Source organism: Bufo bufo, chromosome 1, assembly GCF_905171765.1.
Source record: "Bufo bufo chromosome 1, aBufBuf1.1, whole genome shotgun sequence".
In the NCBI taxonomy this organism is placed as follows: Eukaryota; Metazoa; Chordata; class Amphibia; order Anura; family Bufonidae; genus Bufo; species Bufo bufo.
This window is the reverse complement of record NC_053389.1, coordinates 712,538,815-712,560,818: the sequence shown is the minus strand read 5'-3', so window position 1 is coordinate 712,560,818 and position 22,004 is coordinate 712,538,815. Positions and strand designations below refer to the sequence as shown.

The 22,004-nt window shown below is 48.8% G+C and overlaps 1 protein-coding gene across 1 annotated transcript in view; it reads left to right on the top strand.

The window, feature by feature from the left end:
- The first annotated feature begins 572 nt into the window (after nucleotides 1-572).
- CHSY1 (chondroitin sulfate synthase 1) overlaps nucleotides 573-22,004 on the top strand; it is a 59,125-nt gene continuing 37,693 nt past the window's right edge. Inside the window, exons 1-2 of the mRNA XM_040414254.1 lie at nucleotides 573-1,291; nucleotides 11,883-12,378. Of these exons, the coding sequence (XP_040270188.1) occupies nucleotides 966-1,291; nucleotides 11,883-12,378 (822 nt within the window). The 5' untranslated portion in view covers nucleotides 573-965. The remainder of the gene's footprint in view (nucleotides 1,292-11,882; nucleotides 12,379-22,004) is intronic.

Genomic DNA, 22,004 nt, shown 5'->3' with positions numbered 1-22,004 from the left:
CCCCCTACAGTGTGTGTACACCGGGGGAGCGGAGCAGTGGACATGGCCCCCCCGCCGGTACAGTGAGTGTACACCGGAGGAGCGGAGCAGTGGACATGGCCCCCCCGCCGGTACAGTGAGTGTACACCGGAGGAGCGGAGCAGTGGACATGGCCCCCCCGCCGGTACAGTGAGTGTACACCGGGGGAGCGGAGCAGTGGACATGGCCCCCCCCCTACAGTGTGTGTACACCGGGGGAGCGGAGCAGTGGACATGGCCCCCCCGCCGGTACAGTGAGTGTACACCGGGGGAGCGGAGCAGTGGACATGGCCCCCACGCCGGTACAGTGTGTGTACACTGGGGGAGCGGAGCAGTGGACATGGCCCCCCCGCCGGTACAGTGAGTGTACACCGGAGGAGCGGAGCAGTGGACATGGCCCCCCCGCCAGTACAGTGAGTGTTGGCAGGAGCAGTAACGAAAGTTTTGCTTTTTCGCAGGTCACGTGAGCCGGGAACTAACTGACTCCCAGCCAATCAGATGAGTCGTACGGGTGCCGGGCGGGTTCAATCCCTCGTTCTTCGCACTGACGTGAGGAGCTGGGGCTCTGTGTGAGGGAGCTGGGACGTGGTGCTGAAAGAAGATAAGTCAGGAGGCATGAGAGGAGGGCCGCGACCGTAACACACAGCCCGCTCCAGGCCGGAGAGACAGACAAGGGGACAGGGCCTGCCTTGTGAGACCGAGGGCGGGGACCAGGACAATAGGTAGCGGCGGCTGACCCGCTAGTCGGTGTCGTGGCAGGGCGCGGGGAGCCAGTGGCAGGCGCCCCGGAGGCTGTGGGGGGCACACGTAGATGACAGCGGGGCAGGTGAGGGGGCTCCGGGTACATGACAGGACAGCGGCTCTAGGCTTTCACCTGGGACACTAGCAGTGGGGATCACTCCCGGAGCAGCCCTGCACAAAGACGGTCTCCCTGCTGCCGCCCCAGGGATGGCACCCCGGAGCCGCCGCTCGTGGCTCAGCGTGCTACTGGGACTGGTGCTCGGCTTCCTCCTAGCCTCCCGGCTCATCGTGCCCCGGGCCGCCGAGCTACACAGCCGCAAAGGGCTCCGCAGAGCATTGGGGAGACCGGCGGGAGGATGCGCAGGGCAGCCCGGGGTCAGGACGGACATGAAGTGGCGAGATCTGCAAGCACCGTACATGGGATCCCTGGAGCCGGGCAGCGAGCAGGACATTCCCCGGGACAAGAACTTCCTCTATGTGGGGGTGATGACCGCACAGAAGTACCTGCAGACCAGAGCCGTGGCGGCATACAGGTGAGCGGGGGGCACTGTATGCAGACTGGCGCTGAGGGGGCACTGTATACAGACTGGTGCTGAGGGGGCACTGTATGCAGACTGGCGCTGAGGGGGCACTGTATGCAGACTGGCGCTGAGTGGGGCACTGTGTGCAGACTGGCGCTGAGTGGGGGACTGTGTGCAGACTGGCGCTGAGTGGGGCACTGTGTGCAGACTGGCGCTGAGTGGGGCACTGTGTGCAGACTGGCGCTGAGTGGGGCACTGTGTGCAGACTGGCGCTGAGTGGGGCACTGTGTGCAGACTGGCGCTGAGTGGGGCACTGTGTGCAGACTGGCGCTGAGTGGGGCACTGTGTGCAGACTGGCGCTGAGTGGGGCACTGTGTGCAGACTGGCGCTGAGTGGGGCACTGTGTGCAGACTGGCGCTGAGTGGGGCACTGTGTGCAGACTGGCGCTGAGTGGGGCACTGTGTGCAGACTGGCGCTGAGGGGGCACTGTATGCAGACTGGCGCTGAGGGGGCACTGTATGCAGACTGGCGCTGAGTGGGGCACTGGGCACATTATATACACTGGACTGGTACTGAGGGGCGCTGGGCTGTACACACTGGACTATGGATTTTACTGGTTGGATGTGTTGTGTGCTGTTACTAAAGGGCCCGTTACACAGGCTGACAGTTGAACAGATCATCGCTAACCAGTGTTACTAGTAATGCTAGTTAGCGATGATTGGACGGTGTAAATGCGGCGTGATGCGATTGCTCGGGTAGGACCGGCGTTCCGTGTAGTGACTTGTCCTGGTAGCACCAGTAGTATTGACTTGTGATGAGACGATCGCAGTAATGACTTGTGTCTGTCTGACAAGCTGTGAGCAGTCGGTCCCTGGCCGTGTTATCCTGGTTGTGGGGTCCATGTGTGAAACGCTTTATCTTAGGCTACTTTCACACTTGCGGCAGAGGATTCCGGCAGGCAGTTCCATCGCTGGAACTGCCTGCGGATCCGTCAAAACGCATGAAAACCGATGGCATTTGTCAGACTGATCAGGATCCTGGTCCGTATGACAAATGCATTGAAATGCCGGATCCGTCTCTCCGGTGTCATCCGGAAAAACTGATCCGGTCTGAGCATGCACAGACAGCAATGCCAGATCCGTTTTGCCGGAACTCTCGGGGCCAGATCCGGCATTAATGCATGCCAATGGGGGAAAAATGCCGGATCCGGCATTCCGGAATTTTGGACGGAGATAAAACCGCAGCATGCTACGGTATTATCTCCGTCCTGAAAAGGTAAAAAGACTGAACTGAAGACATCCTGATCAGAGATGAGCGAACTTCTGTTTTAAGTTCGGCGTCTAAAGTTCGGCTTCCGGTTAGCGGAGGATCCCGATATGGATTCCGAATTCCGTTGTGGTCCGTGGTAGCGGAATCAATAATGACCATTATTGATTCCGCTACCACGGACCACAACGGAATTCGGAATCCATATCGGGATCCTCTGCTAACCGGAAGCCGAACTTTAGACGCCGAACTTAAAACAGAAGTTCGCTCATCTCTGATCCTGATGCATCCTGAACGGATTACTCTCCATTCAGAATGCATTAGGATAAAACTGATCAGTTTCTTTCCCGGTATTGAGTCCCTAGGACGGAACTCAGCGCCGGAAAACAATAACGCTAGTGTGAAAGTACCCTAAGGAGCTTTGTGACTACATGACCTTATGAAACCAGAATAGGTGTCAGCTCTAAAGGGGACTTCTCAGGGCAGCCGCCTATGGGGTATCTTTGGTGTACATCACCTCCTGATCCTCCTATGAGCAGTGGTGACTGATTAGTCGTCTATCATCTGTCCTGTAGGAAAAATCTATTTAATGGTCTAAACATTTGTACAGTACAAACTACTGATCTTCTCTCTGCACCCACTGCACTATCACTGATCTGCTCACTGTACCCACTGCACTATCACTGATCTGCTCACTGTACCCACTGCACTATCACTGATCTGCTCACTGTACCCACTGCACTATTACTGATCTGCTCACTGTACCCACTGCACTATTACTGATCTGCTCACTGTACCCACTGCACTATCACTGATCTGCTCACTGTACCCACTGCACTATCACTGATCTGCTCACTGTACCCACTGCACTATTACTGATCTGCTCACTGTACCCACTGCACTATTACTGATCTGCTCACTGTACCCACTGCACTATTACTGATCTGCTCACTGTACCCACTGCACTATCAAAGATCTGCTCACTGTACCCACTGCACTATTACTGATCTGCTCACTGTACCCTCTGCACTATTACTGATCTGCTCACTGTACCCACTGCACTATCACTGATCTGCTCACTGTACCCACTGCACTATTACTGATCTGCTCACTGTACCCACTGCACTATTACTGATCTGCTCACTGTACCCACTGCACTATTACTGATCTGCTCACTGTACCCACTGCACTATTACTGATCTGCTCACTGTACCCACTGCACTATTACTGATCTGCTCACTGTACCCACTGCACTATTACTGATCTGCTCACTGTACCCACTGCACTATCACTGATCTGCTCACTGTACCCACTGCACTATTACTGATCTGCTCACTGTACCCACTGCACTATTACTGATCTGCTCACTGTACCCACTGCACTATTACTGATCTGCTCACTGTACCCACTGCACTATTACTGATCTGCTCACTGTACCCACTGCACTATTACTGATCTGCTCACTGTACCCACTGCACTATTACTGATCTGCTCACTGTACCCACTGCACTATTACTGATCTGCTCACTGTACCCACTGCACTATTACTGATCTGCTCACTGTACCCACTGCACTATCACTGATCTGCTCACTGTACCCACTGCACTATTACTGATCTGCTCACTGTACCCACTGCACTATTACTGATCTGCTCACTGTACCCACTGCACTATTACTGATCTGCTCACTGTACCCACTGCACTATTACTGATCTGCTCACTGTACCCACTGCACTATTACTGTGTACCCACTGCACTATTACTGATCTGCTCACTGTACCCACTGCACTATTACTGATCTGCTCACTGTACCCACTGCACTATTACTGATCTGCTCACTGTACCCACTGCACTATTACTGATCTGCTCACTGTACCCACTGCACTATTACTGATCTGCTCACTGTACCCACTGCACTATTACTGATCTGCTCACTGTACCCACTGCACTATTACTGATCTGCTCACTGTACCCACTGCACTATTACTGATCTGCTCACTGTACCCACTGCACTATTACTGATCTGCTCACTGTACCCACTGCACTATTACTGATCTGCTCACTGTACCCACTGCACTATTACTGATCTGCTCACTGTACCCACTGCACTATTACTGATCTGCTCACTGTACCCACTGCACTATTACTGATCTGCTCACTGTACCCACTGCACTATTACTGATCTGCTCACTGTACCCACTGCACTATTACTGATCTGCTCACTGTACCCACTGCACTATTACTGATCTGCTCACTGTACCCACTGCACTATTACTGATCTGCTCACTGTACCCACTGCACTATTACTGATCTGCTCACTGTACCCACTGCACTATTACTGATCTGCTCATTGTACCCACTGCACTATTACTGATCCGCTCACTGTACCCACTGCACTATTACTGATCCGCTCCCTGTACCCACTGCACTATTACTGAATACTTTCATAAAGGAATACACTAAAGCATACTCGGTAAATTACTCAGCAGGTCACCTGTTAACCTTGCTGAGGGGGGCCAGGTGAAAACAGCCCAAAGTGGCAATTCCTGTTTTCTTCTCTGGAGGAATGTGGTGGTGTGGGGTGTCACTGCACGAACAAAGCCTGTCAGGGTCACTCTGAAATGGGACTCTGTATAGTAGCAGTCCATATGGTAATACCAGTGAGTGAATATGCAAGGGTGTTGTAATAGTCACTATGTGGACCTGTATTAACACTTTACTTGCGTTGTATCAAACGGCCCTTGCAGACTTCTTTTGGTCATAGGCACAAAACATAGAATTATTAGGGCGCCTTCACACGCTGCAGTTTTTGTTGCTGAAAATTCTACAACTGCAAATTTAAATGGGGCGGCAAGCACATGGATTTCTGCAAGCTCCATCCAGGTGAATGGTTTTTCAGTTGCAGAATTTTCTGCAACAAAACATGCAGTGTGTGGAGACCCTCTTAGGCTAGTTTCACACTAGCGGCAAGGAACTCCGGCAGGCTGTTCCAGCAGGTGAACAGCCTGTCGGATCCGTGCTGCTGCTGGTGCACGCGTGCCCCCGGATTACCGCTCCGGCCCCATTGACTATAATGGGGCGGGCCGGAGTTCCGGCGGCAGCATAGCAAACATGCCGAGAGGCGGCCGGAATAAAAGTACAACATGTTCCTTGCCGCTAGTGTGAAACTAGCCTTAAACAGTTTTTCGGAAATTTTTATACTGATGACCTATCCTCTGATATCTGATCAGTGGGGGTCCGACACTCGGGGACCCCCGCCCATCAGCTGTTTGAGAAGGCATCGGGGCTCCTGTGAGTGCTGCGGCCTTTTCTCAGCTCACATAGCACAGCTCCGTACATTATATAGCGGCTGTGCATTCACTTCTATGGGGCTAAGGGTACTTTCACACTAGCGTTTTTGTTTTCCGGCACGGAGTTCCGTCCTAGGGGCTCAATACCGGAAAAAAACTGATCAGTTTTATCCTAATGCATTCTGAATGGAGAGCAATCCGTTCAGTATGCATCAGGATGTCTTCAGTTCAGTCCCTCTTACGTTTTTTGGACGGAGAAAATACCGCAGCATGCTGCAGTGTTCTCTCTGGCCAAAAATCCTGAACACTTGCCAGAATGCCGGATCCGGCATTCATTTCCATTAAAATGCATTAATGCCGGATCCGGCCACAAGTGTTCCGGCAAAACGGATCCGTTCTTTCCGTCCACGCATGTGCGGACCATTAAATCTGTGAAAAAAATAAATACCGGATCCGTTTTTCCGGATGACTCCGGTTGTCATCCGGAAAAACGGATCCGGTATTGCAATGCATTTGTGAGACGGATCCGCATCCGGATCCGTCTCACAAATGCATCCGTTTGCGTCCAGATTGCCGGAATCCTCTGCTGCATGTGTGAAAGTACCCTTAGCTGCGCCTAGGTCATGTGATCGATGAACGTGTCGTCTCTGGCCTAGAAAAAGCCGAGAGAAGGCCGCGGCGCTACTTCGAGTGCTGCTGCCTTCTCAAACAGCCGATCGAAGAGGGTCCTGGGTGTCGGACCCCCACCGGTCAGATGCTGATCTATCCTGAGGATTGGTCATCAGTATAAAAATCTAGGAAATCCCCTTTAAAGGTTTGTCCGACCTGCTTTATGGTAATGTGCGCGTCCATCTACTGAGCTGATGGCTGCTGGTCACACATGCTCAGTCTCCCCAGAGCTAATCCAAAGAGCTCGTCAGTAAGGCTATGTGCACACGCTGCGGAATGCTTGCGGTTTTTCCTTGCAGATTCCCATGCACAAAAACCTCCACGTAGTACAGTACCAGCAAAGTGTACGAGATTACACAGATTCTTTTTTTTTTCTGTGCGGAAATTGACCTGCCTTGTGGGTTTCCAAATCTACAGAATGTCAATTATGTTTGCGGTTTTAGCGGCAGATTTCACCCTTTTCAATGACTGGTGAGGTCTGCCTCAAATCCGCACCAAAATCTGCTACTAGAAATTGCGGATTTTGGTGTGGATATACCGCACAGAAATTTGTGTGGATCATCAGCACCCGTTTGCAGGTTCTCTAAGAAGCAGACCTGATAAGGTACTTCTGCAGCGAAAGTAAGAAGGGACTATATTGTCAGCTGCCAGAGGGGGAAGAAGGGAGATTCTGGCCTGAACAGCTCTACCATAGCACAGATTAGAAATTATGCTAAATGGCTAATAAAAACCTTTCAGGAATTTTAGTACGAGATTTACGGGTTAACCCCTTTAGCTGCTTGGTGTGTTGATGACATGGCAGTACTTAACCCTGTCTCTTTGGTACCTTTTATACATGTCAGTGCCAGGTAGATGGGCAGTGGGGTTCTTGTATCACGTGGCCCCAGTTGTTTTGTGTGTCACTATAACTTGGGTAAGGCTACTTTCACACTCGCGTTAGGTGCGGATCCGTCTGGTATCTGCACAGACGGATCCGCAACTATAATGCAAACGCTTGTATCTGTTCAGAACGGATCCGTTTGCATTATTCTTTTAAAATAAAGTATAAGTCAAAACGGATCCGTCCTGACTTACATTGAAAGTCAATGGGGGACGGATCCGTTTTCAACTGCACCATATTGTGTCAGTGAAAACGGATCCATTCCCATTGACTTACACTGTAAGTCAGGACGGATCCGTTTGGCTCCGCATCGTCAGGCGGACATCAAAACGCTGCAAGTAGCGTTTTAGTGACCGTCTAAAAAAAAGCAACGGAGCCAAATTGATGCATTCTGAGCGGATCCTTATCCATTCAGAATGCATTGGGGCTGAACTGATACGTTTTGGGCCGCTTGTGAGAGCCCTGAAATGGATCTCACAAGCGGACCCAGAAACGCCAGTGTGAAAGTAGCCTAATGCTTATTTAAACCGCCTTTAAAAGGACACAAGCAGTAATACCATTGATTTACGCTGCAAGCAGCGTTTTGGTGTCCGCATCCAGAGTGGAATGGAGCCTGAACGGAGCCTGAACGGAGCCAAACTGATGCATTCTGAGCGGTCCTTATCCATTCAGAATGCATTGGGGCTGAACTGATCCGTTTTGAACCGTTTGTGAGATCCCTGAAACGGATCTCACAAACGGAATTCAAAACGCCAGTGTGAAAGTAGCCTTAGGCTGGGTTCAGACCTGAGCGTATTTGATATGCGCGTTTAACGCGCGTTTTTGTCGCACGTTTTTATGCGCGTTTTTTGCAATAGTAAACGCGCGTTTGACGCGCGTTTGTGTGATTGACTGCAGTGTCCTATGGCCACAAACGCGCGTCAAAACGCCCCAAAGAAGCTCAAGAACTTGTTTGAGCGTAGGGCGTTTTTCAGCGTGTTCAAACGCGCTGTAAAACGCTCAAGTGAGAACCAGGGCCATAGGGAAGCATTGGTTTTCATGTGTTGAGCGTTTTACAGCGCGTTTGAACGCGCTGTAAAACGCTCAAGTGTGAACCCAGCCTTAGTGAGTAGCCTTTGGTTCGGGGCTCTTTAATAGTCTCCTGTGTAATCCTTGAATCCATTCATTCTGACTTGTATTTGAGTGCTGGATGTAAAGGGGCTCTCTGCCCTACAGCCGTCAGTCATGTGCCGTCTGAATTCTTTCAATGTTTTCCCCTGTTCTTCTTTGGGCATACACCTCTTTTTTATTGTTCCGCACTCTATGGGAAGGCTGCACCACTGAAAAGATTACTTTATTATACAGTATTACGTGACAGCCAGGGGTTTTCTGCATGTGTAATATTGATGACCTATTGTTAGGATAGGTCATCGGCACTTGATCTGTGGGCTCTGACACCCGGCACCCCTCCCTCCCCCCGTTGATCAGCTGTTTGAAGAGCTTACAGTACCCCAGTGAGCGCTGCTGCATCTTGGCAGCTTAAATCAAGCACAGCGCCGTCCATTGGATAGTGGATGTGCTCGGTATTGCAGTTCAAGCTCATTGACTAGGTCATGTGACCATTGAACGTGATGTCACAGCGCCCACAGGAGCTGATCAGCAGGGGAGCCAGGCGTTGGACTCACAATGATTGTGTATTGATGAGCTATGCTGAGGATGGGGCGTCAGTATTAACTATCTGGACAACCCCTTTAAATCGTATTATGAAAAGTGCAAAGAGGAAGTACTGTGAAGTGGTGCAAGTCGTTCTCCTGCAGTAGTACTAGGAAATGTATTTGAGACCTCAGACCCTTCATTTGCCATATGGTATCACAGCTTTAGGGCTCATGCCCATATGCAGAACCATTCACTTTAATGTGGGCGCAAAAAAAAAAAAAAAGGAAATTGCTGTGTGTGCATTCCGTGTCCGTTCCGCAAAATAATAGAACAGGTCCTATTATTATCCGCATTCCAGACAAGGATGGGACTGTTCTATTAGGGGCCGGCTGTTCTGTTCCACACACATTTTTTATTTTTTTTTGCGGACCACAAAATACATACGGTCGTTTGCTCCCCTTTATTATCAGCGGTGTCAGGCCAGGTTGTCGTGGTCCGGTGGCTGAGGAATATTTCCTCTTCATCTCACTGGTTTCTGACGCTCTGGGGACACAGCTTTTTTTTTAATGACTCCATCGACGCTGATGAGGACGGTAGCGGCATGCCGTGTGTAGATGGGTGACGGCACATGTTGATCCCCGCTTCGGGGACATTATAACAGATGTAATTACCTTGGCTCGATTACTGGCTTATCTCTGGCTGATTAAACACGTATTGAAGCTGTTATCGGGTCAGGTGTATTAGGTTGCATCATAACCTGACCGCTGACAGGTGGTTTTCGGCTAGAACAATGCTCCTGCCTTCCTGACTCTTGTACAACCGGATAATCCGCATTACCCCCTGTGTATCATGTGCTGAACCCTTCTTCTGACGCCTTTTTTGTCCAGTTCTCTGGCCTGGTGCAGAAAGCCCCGTGGCTCACTGGAAGTGGCCCTTGTAATGGCAGGGTTTGGCCGAGTGGCTACTTCTGCGTCCCTGCTTTCATATGTATCTGAAGCAGTGCCTCCTCATCACCCATAACTCCAGTGTGAGGGTACGTCCACTCGGGAACAGAAGGTGGACAGCAGATTCTGCTTCCCTCGGTCCTGCTAGCATAGGCCCCACACTATGATAGACATAAGATGTCAATCCAGTAAGCTGATCCGAAGCTGGCCACCGCTGGAGTCCAAATATTTATGGATTAAAGATGGTTTTCTGGAAGGTCGGCTAGGACATAGAAGCACCTGCGTATCGCACCCTCTCTTTGCTGTTTAGGAAGGAGTTCAGACAAGCCCATAGATTCCTATGGAGCTCGTCTCGTGCACACATATCACTCCCCTCATTTTAGGGATCAGTGGGGGTCTCGGCGCTCAGACCCCCACCGGGTCTGAGCGTGCATGTGTTGTGGATGGGAGAGGGGATAAAGCTACTGCCAGATTGATCTCCCAGAGACCAAGGGACGGAGCTTGATGAAATCTGCTTTTGTCTATGGGCTGTGGCTGGTATTGCATTCAGCCCCATTTACTAAGACCAGACCCATGGACAAGTGTCACTTTTTCTGGGGGGAGGGAAAAGCAGATGCTTATTTGTTGTTCTGTCGTTTTAAAGACTCGTCCTTGCAGGAATGTTACTTCTATACCTAATTCTGCTAGGACAAGCCTTTCATGTAAGGCTTGGGCTACACGGTGAACTTGGGCATGACTGCGGTTACAGCGCAACTTGCATGTTTGCCCTGACCACAACCCCAGAATCTAAAAAAAAAAAACACAACTATTCCCCCCTCCCCCCCCCCCCCCCCCATTCTGGGGTCATTGTCATGGCAAACACATGAGTCGCACTGCAACCTTATTCATTTCTATGGCCGCCCTGCTACACTGCGATCCTTGGTCCCGCAACACAAGTCGAGCCCAAGATCATGTATCGCTAGCCTTACTAGATTACATTCCTTCCCCCATAGAGGACCTTCTAAGTCTTCACCTGGTTCTCCGTCTGCAGGCTAATGTAGATGTCCTCCATGAGACCATTTGGTGAGATTCACTATGTAGTGTTCTAGATTGTAGGAGATGTGACCCCCCCCAGGTTACAGCTTCCCTTCTCCTTACCTCATCAGACGCTGACTAAGTGGAGAAAACTTCACAAGTATCTTCTTACAGCGATTAAGACCGCAGGTAGTCCAGCAGAGGTAGTAAATCTAGGCCAGCACATAGTCACAAGTTGGTGTAAAACACTTTATAGAGGTGGAGGCTGGGGGTGAAAAGTAATGCGCTCTGGTGTGCCACATGTGAATGTAGCCTTATTCCATCACTTTTTATAGCCAAGTATCCCGGCCCAACGGAGACCAAAAGCATGTCAGGGGAATAGAGTAATAGGTAGTCTTAGTGTATATATATGTGTGTGTGTGTGTGTGTATATATACATATTATGTGCTTAAAGGGGTTGTCCAAAATAATAAAAAATCTCAACAATCCCTAAAATGGTTTAAAGGGGTTGTCTCACTTGCAGCAAATAACAAGGCACTTACTAATATATTGTGATTGTCCATATTGCCTCCTTTGCTGGCTTCACAGATTTTTCCATTGCATTATACACTGCTCGTTTTAAGAGGTTTCAGCCACCACTGCAGCTCGGATACGAGGTGGCAGGGAAGAGGGCTGCTGCGCACGTGTGCCTATGTGTCCTCCCACGGTCCCAGCCACCAGAGAGGCCGGTGCTTTCTCCTATAGTGTGCAAGCACGACCACCACTTCTGGATTGCAGGGTGGTCGTAACCTGTGGGCATGAGCAGTGTATGTGAAGGAAAAATGAATCGAGCCAGCAAAGGAGGCCAAATGTATCCATCCGATCACACGTCAGACCTGTATTTATCATTGTATTTTGCTCTTCTAGAACTTGGTCCCATTCGATCCCTGGAAAGGTGGAATTTTTCTCCAGTGAAGGCTCCGACACATCCATACCAATTCCCGTTGTGGCGCTGCAAGGCGTGGACGACTCTTACCCTCCACAAAAAAAGTCCTTTATGATGCTGAAATACATGCACGATCATTACCTGGATCAGTACGAGTGGTTCATGAGAGCCGACGATGACGTCTATATCAAAGGGGAGCGTCTGGAGAGCTTCCTGCGTAACCTCAACAGCAGCGAGCCCTTGTTTCTGGGCCAGACTGGTCTTGGCACAACAGAGGAGATGGGAAAGCTAGCATTGGAACCAGGTGAAAATTTTTGCATGGGTGGCCCTGGAGTGATCATGAGCAGAGAAGTCCTACGCAGGATGGTGCCCCACATGGGAGAGTGTCTACGAGAGATGTACACCACGCACGAAGATGTCGAGATTGGCAGATGTGTACGAAGGTTCGCAGGAGTACAGTGCGTCTGGTCCTATGAGGTTAGTCCCGCTAACGTCTGATTACTGTGCACAGCTTTAGTACATGTAATGCCGTTGGAACGTGCTGATATTGCTTGTCGTAAGCCGTGTACATCCCATAGACCTTGTGCATCTGTTATTTTATTATAGCTCATTGTACAGGGACATAGAATGTGAAACATAGAATGTGTCGGCAGATAAGAACCATTTGGCCCATCTAGTCTGCCCAATAGACACTAATGTATTTTTGGGCCATGGAGGACCTTTCCCCCTGCCAAAAACAGAAATGCTTGTCTACTTTTCTCTAGAGGGTCCTGCCTGTCTTTTTGGCAGTAAATCTTTATAGGTTCTACAGATTTTTTTTTTTTCCAGCCGTGAGAATGCAGAATTAAATAGTGTCAAGAAACGTGCCATGGGATCCAGAGCGCCGGACCACATTACAGCTGGTCTTGTCACCTATCTCTGCTTTGATACTGATATCTTGTGACCGTGTTTCCAGTCCAGTCTGCAGGAAATGAATAAGATATGAAGATGGATCATCCTTTCCACTGAGAACGAGCAAATCCTCTCATAAGGATAAAGGGACTTGCTGCTGCAGACGGCTAATTAGAGAACTCGGCTCAGTTTCCAGGTCGAGGGCAATGTTCGCTGGGTAAATCCTCTAGCAGATATCTTTCTAGAGAGTTTAGAGGTGCCTGCCCCGTGTCCTTGTACTGGTTAATGGATAGTACACTCACCCCATGGAGTAAGATCTATTAACATCAGTGCTGCAAAATCATATGGAAGGTTGAGCAGAATTTAGGAAATATGGAAACATTTGTGCTCTATACATGCCAGCAAAACCTAGGTGCAGATCTTTGACATTAGCGTTTTTTGTGGATCCGTCATGGATCTGAAAAACTGCTTCTGTTACCATAATACAACCGCATGCATCCGTCATGTACGGATCCGGTTGTATTATGTCTTCTATAGCCATGACTGATCCGTCATGAACACCATTGAAAGTCAATGGGGGACGGATCCGTTTTCTATTGTGTCAGAGAAAACGGATCCGTCCCCATTGACTTACATTGTGTGTGTCAGGATCCGTTTGGCTCCGCACCACATCGCGGACAGTAAAACACTGCAGGCAGCGAACTGATGCATTCTGAGCGGAAACCTTTTCCATTCAGAATGCATTAGGGCAAAACGGATCCGTTTTGGACCGCTTGTGGAGCCCATGACGGATCTCAGAAACGGAGAGCCAAAACGCGAGTGTGCAAGTAGCCTTAGCATGTTGAGACTGCGCTTCTATAAAACGAAGCTTTTATATTTTACGCATTGTGAAAATCCATGAGGCCATGGACTTAAAGGGTCGCTTCGTTTTCAAAAAACTTTTGATAGGTCATAGAGACCTATCAAAAGTTTTGATTCGTGATGGCTGAGACCGCCACTGATCGCTAGAACAAGGGAAGAAGCGCTTTCTCTCTCCTCGCTGCAGTAGACTGGCTAAGTAAAAGTCTGCAGGCCCGTCTCCATTCTGTCTAATGCAGTGAGGAGATAGAGTGTGCTATGCAAGTGCTTGTCTCTCCTCGTTCTAGTCATTGGTGAGGGTCTCGGCACTCAGACGTAGGCAACTGCAGCCAGCCATGTTTTCCTCCTGCTAGGAGGTACTTTATGGGCCTTAGTAGGGCTGCTTCAGGCCACCTGCACACGAGTGCGAGTGAATGCACGTGAGATCCGCACAAATTTCCGTGCGGATTTGTGTGTGTTTGTGCAGCATATCCAAAATCCACAATTTACAACAGCAGTTTTTGGCGCGGATTTGATGTGGTTTTCCTGCAGATCTCGCCCTTCCATTGAAAAGAGTGAAATCCGCAGCTAAAACCACGAACACAATTGACATGCTGCAGAGTTTGAAATCCGCAATGCACGCCAATATCCGCACGTGTACATGAGATCTGTGTGATCTGATACACTTTGCTGGTTCTGTAATATGCTGCGGTTTTTCTGCACGAAATCAGTGTATAAAAAAACAAGGTATTCTACAACGTGTGCAGGTGGCCTTAGTTGGGCATAAGGAGAGGAGTTGTCGATGCGGGGACCCCTCCAGTACATGAACCACGATAGGTACTAGAGATGGCACTCCACGGGTGGCACAGCTGATCAGGGTGTTTTTTGAAGACTTAGCTGTATGCAGCTGATCCCTTGTTGTATTGGACATCTTATTGGCCCCTATACCCCTATCCTCAGAAGGAATCTGTTATTTTTTATTGCTTCTGGATTCTGCATTATTTCATCCTCCCCACTTCGTTAGTCGCGCAGTATTCGGAGGCCTCTTGCTCAGTCCCGTCTCGGCTGAGGTACTTGATTGATGGAAGCAGACCATGGTTGTGTGTTCTTCAGCCGGTAACAGTGTCTGGATTCAGGTCGGTGCGTTGGATGAAGCCACCATTTAACATCTAGTGAGAGAGGCTGCCTTCTATCTGGCAATTTGTTTGCTCCATTGCTCTTGCTCATTAACCCCTCTGCTGCTGGATTCCTCAGCTTGCCCGGTGTATCTCGTGCTGTGTGACGTGCTCTCCTAGCAGCGAACGGGATAATCGCCATTATACGTCACTCGGATCAGGTCAGAAAACGCTAATCTGTTCTGCCCTGTGGGGAATGTTGACTGCAGTTTCCAGGAAAAAAGAAATTGTTTTAATGAGGACTTTGCAGGGTGAATGTGCTTTGTCATTTTCCATGCAATGTTACCAGGTATCCGGCTTTTATTGCCCTTTTCTATGTGGGCGCACATAGCCGTGCGTGAAATGGGAAAGTGAAGTCAAAGATTTGCCTCGTCTATGTATTACCAGCGAGTCCTGTGCTTTTCGTACAGAAGGCCTTTACGTTAATGTCCTCATTATGTATGATTTGGTGGCACAGGAAAGTATGACAATCTTTCCTATGTCTTGTCCGGCTCGGCCCACGCCTGCTTACTGCTGGCTGTCTATGACCTTCAGGGTCACAAGTTTACTTAGGGAATTAGGGCCAGCTTAGTCCCCCGGCTGACATTATCCCGGGAAGCTGCTTGTCTGCGCTCACTTCCTGCACGCTCCAGCTTAGCCAGACCCTCGCTGTCGCAGAGGGGATCTGTCTTGTGTCCACCTCCAGAGACCGGGAAAGCACTTGTCAGGAAGGTGAAGATTATAGTCTTGGCGCTGTGGGAGGTATTTTTACTCTTACGTCTTGTGTGCTGGTGGTTGGGCAAGTGTCCTCAGATAGCGGAGCAAGAATAGAGAAAAACAGTTAAATGGAAGCTCTCGCTCCAAGTAGTGCAAATGCCTCTGCTTTAGAATTCTCCCTTTTTTTAAGATCTCTGCTTGCTGTCATAAATTAGGAACCTTTGGTTAATTAGGGTGGATTCCCATGTGACTTCATTTTGTGCCAGAGGCAAGTCTGTCGCAGGAACCACAGGTCTTTCATGCAGATTTGCTGTGGATTTCACCCTTTGCAATGCATATGGTCCCACCCTAAAGCCGTATCCTGGTTGTAACGGACAGAGGAGCCCAGCACCTTAGGCTGAGTTCACACGAGCGTGTCCGGATGCGTTGCGGCAAACCCGCGCGAGTAGGTACTCAATAGCAGTCAGTTTTGACTGAGATTGCGTTCCGTTGTTCAGTTTTTATCGCGCGGGTGCAATGTGTTTTGCACGCGTGTGATAAAAAACTGACTGTGGTACCCAGACCCGCAGGTTTAGGTTCAAGGTTGTGTAGATGTAATTATTTTCCCTTATAACATGGTTATAAGGGAAGATAATAGCATTCTATAATACAGAATGCTTAGTAGGTGGTCAATTGAGGGTTAAAAAATAAAAAATAATTAACTCACCTTCTCCTCTTGATCGCGTAGCTGCCGGTCTCTTACTTCTTTAATCATGAGCTGCCGGCTAAAGGACCTGTGGTGACGTCAGATCACATGGTCCATCACCGTGGTGATGGATCCGTCCCCATTGACTTACGTTGTGTGCCAGGACGGATCCGTTTGGCTCATTTTCGTCAGACAGACAGCAAAACACTGAAAGCAGCGTTTTGGTGTCCGTCTCCAAAGCGGAATGGAGACTGATCGGAGGCAAACTGATGCGTTCTGAGCGGATCCTTTTCCATTCAGAAATGCATTAGGGCAAAACTGATCCGTTTTGGACCGCTTGTGAGAGCCCTGAACGGATCTCCCGAACGGAAACCAAAACCAGTGTTAAAGTAGCCGGCGGTTTTTGGTTTGATGCGGTTTTGCTGCAGATCTCGCCCTTCCATTGAAAAGGGTGAAATATGCATAAAAGAACTGCACAAAGAATTGACATGCTTCGGATTTCAAAACCCACACGGCAGGTCAATTTCTGTGTGGAACGAAGAAGCAAAGTGTACATGGCACTTGTAAAATCTCGTACACTTTGCTGGTACCGGATTACGCTGCACAAGAGCTCACACGTAATCTGCAGCGTGTGCAGGTGGCTAGGGCTACATGTACTCGGTGTGTTACGTGCAGATTTTACTCGCTGAAAATCTGCGGCTATAATGCATTACCAGGAAAGTAGATGAGATTTTCGAGATCTCATCTAGCCAGTGCAGAAATTTTGAAATCCGCAGCCTGTCATTTGTAGATCTAGAGCAAGTCCGCAAGTAACGCAGGCAGGTTTTTGTGCGGATACCCAGCAACATCCACGTAAACTACACTGCCGTGTGCATGTACCCATAGCACCTCAAAGGGTGAAATCTGCACAAACTGACGTGCTGCAGATGTCCAAATCCACACCCCAGATCCGTTTTTGAAAAATCTCCTCTACCTAGCTGGTAATGTATTCCGAAACTCTGCACGGAAAATCTGTGCATAATTTGCACCGTGTTCCTGTGTCCTTACAGAGTCCTGGATAATCCCCTTCCTGAGCCTGCGGCACCTGGTAGTGCCGTGTGGTAACGGCGCCCTGCTGGTTGGCGGTTGCTTTTGTGGACAGCCTGGGCTGGGTGCAGCTTCAGGCCGGTTGGCACACTGTGCCCAGGTGCATTTTTGTTTTGTACATTTGGTACTATAAAGAAAACATTTTGTTTCTTCCCTGAAGGAGCCATTGAAAACCTGTCGCTGAAGAGCTTCACGTGTCGGCGTCTGGGGGATTTGCTGCGGAGGAAAAGTCAGAATGTGAATTTGGAGCTTAGCAAGAAACAAGGTGTTTACTTAACTGGCTTGCTGAGGGTCTATGTCCCACAGACCCGGCCTTGTTAGCTTTCTGGAAGTCACAAGGCCTGTTTGTAACAAGCCTTCACCTAGGCTTCACAGTACTGAGCTATAATTGGCACAAGGCGCTCGCTCACCTCTGTATGGACGCTGGTGTAGCAGTAATGTGTGCGTGTGGAGCGTGGAAGGGCTGGCGCTGGGTGATCTTCACGCCCTGTGCGTAAACCACATACTGTGCCTGCAAGAAGAGTACCCCCATTGTCTTGTGTGGTGCAGCCCCTGACGCTGTGGGGGCTCGTTCCTGATCGGTTGTGCTTGGACTTGTAGTTCCCCTTCGTTAATAGTCCTAGGAAAGGTATTACTGCTTGGGTCCTTTTAAAGGCGGTTTAAATAAGCATTAGGCTACTTTCACACTGGCGTTTCTGGGTCCGCTTGTGAGATCCGTTTCAGGGCTCTCACAAGCGGCCCAAAACGGATCAGTTCAGCCCCAATGCATTCTGAATGGATAAGGATCCGCTCAGAATGCATAAATTTGGCTGCGTTTGGCCTCCGTTGCTTTTTTTTTAGACGGTCACTAAAACGCAGCTTGCAGCATTTTGGTCTCCGTCTGACTATGCGGAGCCAAACGGATCCGTCCTGACTTACAGTGTAAGTCAATGGGGACGGATCCGTTTTTCACTGACACAATATGGTGCAATTGAAAACTGATCTGTCCCCCATTGACTTTCAATGTAAGTCAGGACGGATCCGTTTTGACTTAGACTTTTTTTTTATGAATAAGGCAAACGGATCCGTTATTAACGGATACAAGCATTTGCATTATTGGTGCAGATCCGTCTGTGCAGATACAAGATGATGGATCCGCACCAAACGCGAGTGTGAAAGTAGCCTTAAACATGGCTGGCTATTACATAGGATTTAAATGTCCGCAGCCTGTGGCCAGTTTTTAAGCATACCTCCAGTAGGTGACTCCAGCACCCATCTTCTGACCATAGCTGGCTTGTATGACGAGCAAAACCATGTCGGCTCTGGACGCTCACATGCTTCATCTCAGCCGCCTTCTTCCTGCAGCTTGTGATTTACACAACTTGTGTAGCAATCATGAGGCAATTTTACTGTTATCTCATATAATTGCCAGCTATTAGCTCGAAAAATGAATGGGGTTTTATAGCCGGTATGTGCTGATAGCTGTGAGAACGAGTTCTTACCATCAAAGGTCACCATTAAAATAAAAATCTATCATGTTCTGCCAAGTCATTGCAGCGCGCGCTGACAGCCAGGGGTTTGCCATTACTGCTTTCACCCAGCTTTTCCTGGTCCCGAATGGTTCACGGCAGACACAAGAGCCGCGTAGTTTTGTCTCCAAGATGTGCTGCTCCATGTTGGGCATTTATGTCTCTGTAGCGATGGCCGGGTAAGTAGGATTGGTTCCTGGAAGGATCTGCTAGCCTTTCCTGCTGACCCAGGACTTGAGGAGGAAGGTCAGCCTCTCATGTGAGCACCGTTGGGGTAAGTCCACACAAGGCAGAAGTGCTGCACGTTTTCCCCGGGTTCTGTCTGGTACTACAGCTCCCTTCTGTGAAGGAAAGGGCTGCAATACCAACCTGTGAGCAGGTCTGGCGCTGTTTTTAAAAGAAAGCAGCCGTGTTTTTCAGGACCTGGAAAGCCCCTTTAATATCTTCAGGCTATGAGGGTGAAAACACCGCTGCGACGCAGAAGGGATTTATATTGACCATGTGTAGAAGCCAAAGACATTCTGCTCCTAATCCATGGCTTTCCTGTAGTTTTGCATCTACTGCAGATCTCATTGACCTTCTTACCCCTTGGAACTTTCCGTAGACCCGTGGACAGCTGGTCACCATACCCTCGCGCTTGATATGCAGCCACTGTATGATGCCAGCAGCAGTCTGCATGACAGTCTGTTTACTGTGGATGTGCCCGGCCATGATGTCTTCAGGTTTATCTTCTGACCATCTGGTCATCTCTGCTGTGAAGTTCTGCATAACCCTGTCTTGTCATACGGGTACCTCGTGTTAGAGGAATTGCTTCTAATGACCTCACACTCACGTTCTTATGACTGGTGTTGGTGCCACGGCACAATGTTATAGGTGTTTGATGCTTGGTGCTATTTGTGGATAATTATCTGGCCCGACTATTAATATCCATGCGGTTGTAGCTGAAGAATCCTGTCTGTATCTGGTGGAAAGGCTTTCAGGCCTCAGATACTTGTGGCAGTGTTTTATGATCCCATGCACACAACAGGGCCACTCACAGGCAAATAGGTCAGGACTGAACATCTATTGCAGGGCTGTAGGAAAGCTACCATACTGTGGCTGTACGAATCCTCGGTAGAGGGGCAGCACCACGTAGGTCCATATGGACTTAGTCCATGAGACATAAAGGGGTTATGCGTGATTATTGTAAATAATGAAAATCAGACATCGTATAGTACATAACAGTCTCTAATGACGCTAGAACCAGCCCTGTACCTCACATGGATCCCGAGATCTCTCCATTCATCGCTCTGCTACATTTATATTAAGCTCAAGGGGAGTGTCCTTTCTTCTTCAGCTCAGGGGGCGTGTCTCAGCTCTCCCTATCACAGCTCAGGGGGCGTGTCTCAGCTCTCCCTATCACAGCTCAGGGGGCGTGTCTCAGCTCTCCCTATCACAGCTCAGGAGGCAGCTGAAGATGAAACTGAGCATGTGCGGCCATCTCAGTGAGCAGGACAAAGAAATATGAAAAAACAAACAGCAGGTGGCGCTATACTAATACAGTTTTTTGAATAGCTGTATATGAAGTGGCTGTGCGAAATTTTTAATTACATGCGATTACAAAATAAATTCCACTGTAACACAACTGCTAAACTAGCGAGATATATTCATGAGGAAGTCTATAAACTAAATACCACTTGGCACCCTTCCTATGTTGATTAAAAATGAACCTTTAATAAATTCTCATAAAAAACTCAACTCAAAAACAACCCAAAACTCCACAAATCAATTGTTTGTCAGCAATATACTTGGCCTTGCTACATAGATATTACTTATTAAAACATGAGACGGCAAGTCTTACCGGAGGGACCTGTTAGTGTCCTTCTTACTTACGGTTTATAGACTCATTCACGTTTCATAGACTAATTCATTGGAACCTTGACCATATGTAATATTTAGGACCAGCAGCTTGTATACTTCTCCATAGAGAGGGACCAAAAGGCATACCTGTCCCTATAAAGTCCCTCACCTACCCCTGCCTACAGGCAGAGCACCCGCCCCGATAGGGGCCACCCTACCTCTCGGTGGCTAAGCCCTCTCTGATCTCTATTGATGCCTTATCTGCTATAGCCTATGGTTCCATATGGACAAAAAATGATGAAATGTGACAAACAAACTGTCCAAAAATTCATAAAAAGACTTAAGTCTAAAAAGAGAAAATGCTCATGTGGGAAGTAAATGCCCCTTCTTAAATATGTCCCAGGCCTTAAGGTAATGGTCCTGAAATAGGGCCAGCTGTCACTTATCAATAATCAAAGCGTCCCTCTTTATATATGCCCCATTAATCAAAAAAGAGAAAAAATGCATACGGACGTCCCTTCTTTGATACATTCCAGATTATACAGTGACAATCCAGGAGTAGGGTAAATAGTCACTTGTAGGCAATCAAAACGTCCCTCTTTAAATGCGTCCTGACGCAGCGTTTCCCTAGCAAAATACTGGTTCCTCAGGGGACCAAAGGTAAGTATATCCAATACTATTCTAGTAGAAATCTTCTAGATGCTTTACATATAGATGACACTGTTACAGATAATCCAGACTGAAGCCCTCAGATAGGGGCCCTCCAGGAGACCCGGGCTCAGATGTGGGCACTTGTATAGCAGGCGTCTCAGTAATCCATTCATATCTAGTGCGTGTAATGATTAGCGGAAAAATTCTATCTATAAAGTATATTTTCCCTATAGGTAAGCCCCCCCAAGAACGGTCTCGCGGGTTGGGGCAAGCTGGTACTTATTGCCAAGGCTTACCTAGCTCATTATTAGTACACTCACACACCCAAAGACGCCCATATGGAACGCATATGCGTTCCACAGGCGAGACGGAAATAAAAAGGCGGATAAGTCACCGGTGGAACGCTATGTGCTCCACCAGCAAACCGGAAGTGCGGGGGTCACGTGATATATCCGGTGGAACGCAAATGCGTTCCACAGGCCGCAACTCATGTACGGCCATATTATGTTATTCCAGGTGGCGCTCAAGGCACTACACATGAAGATAGCCTAGGAGCATCCAAACCTCCTACCCATAAATGGCTAAAAGATAAAAGGGGCACCAGTAATATATATATATATATATATATTTGTGTGTGTGTGTGTTCATTTATGTATTGCCCCCTATACCGTCAATGAGGTAAGAATATTGTTATACTGACCAGAGTTCCTGTAAATCAGTGACATAAAAGTTAGG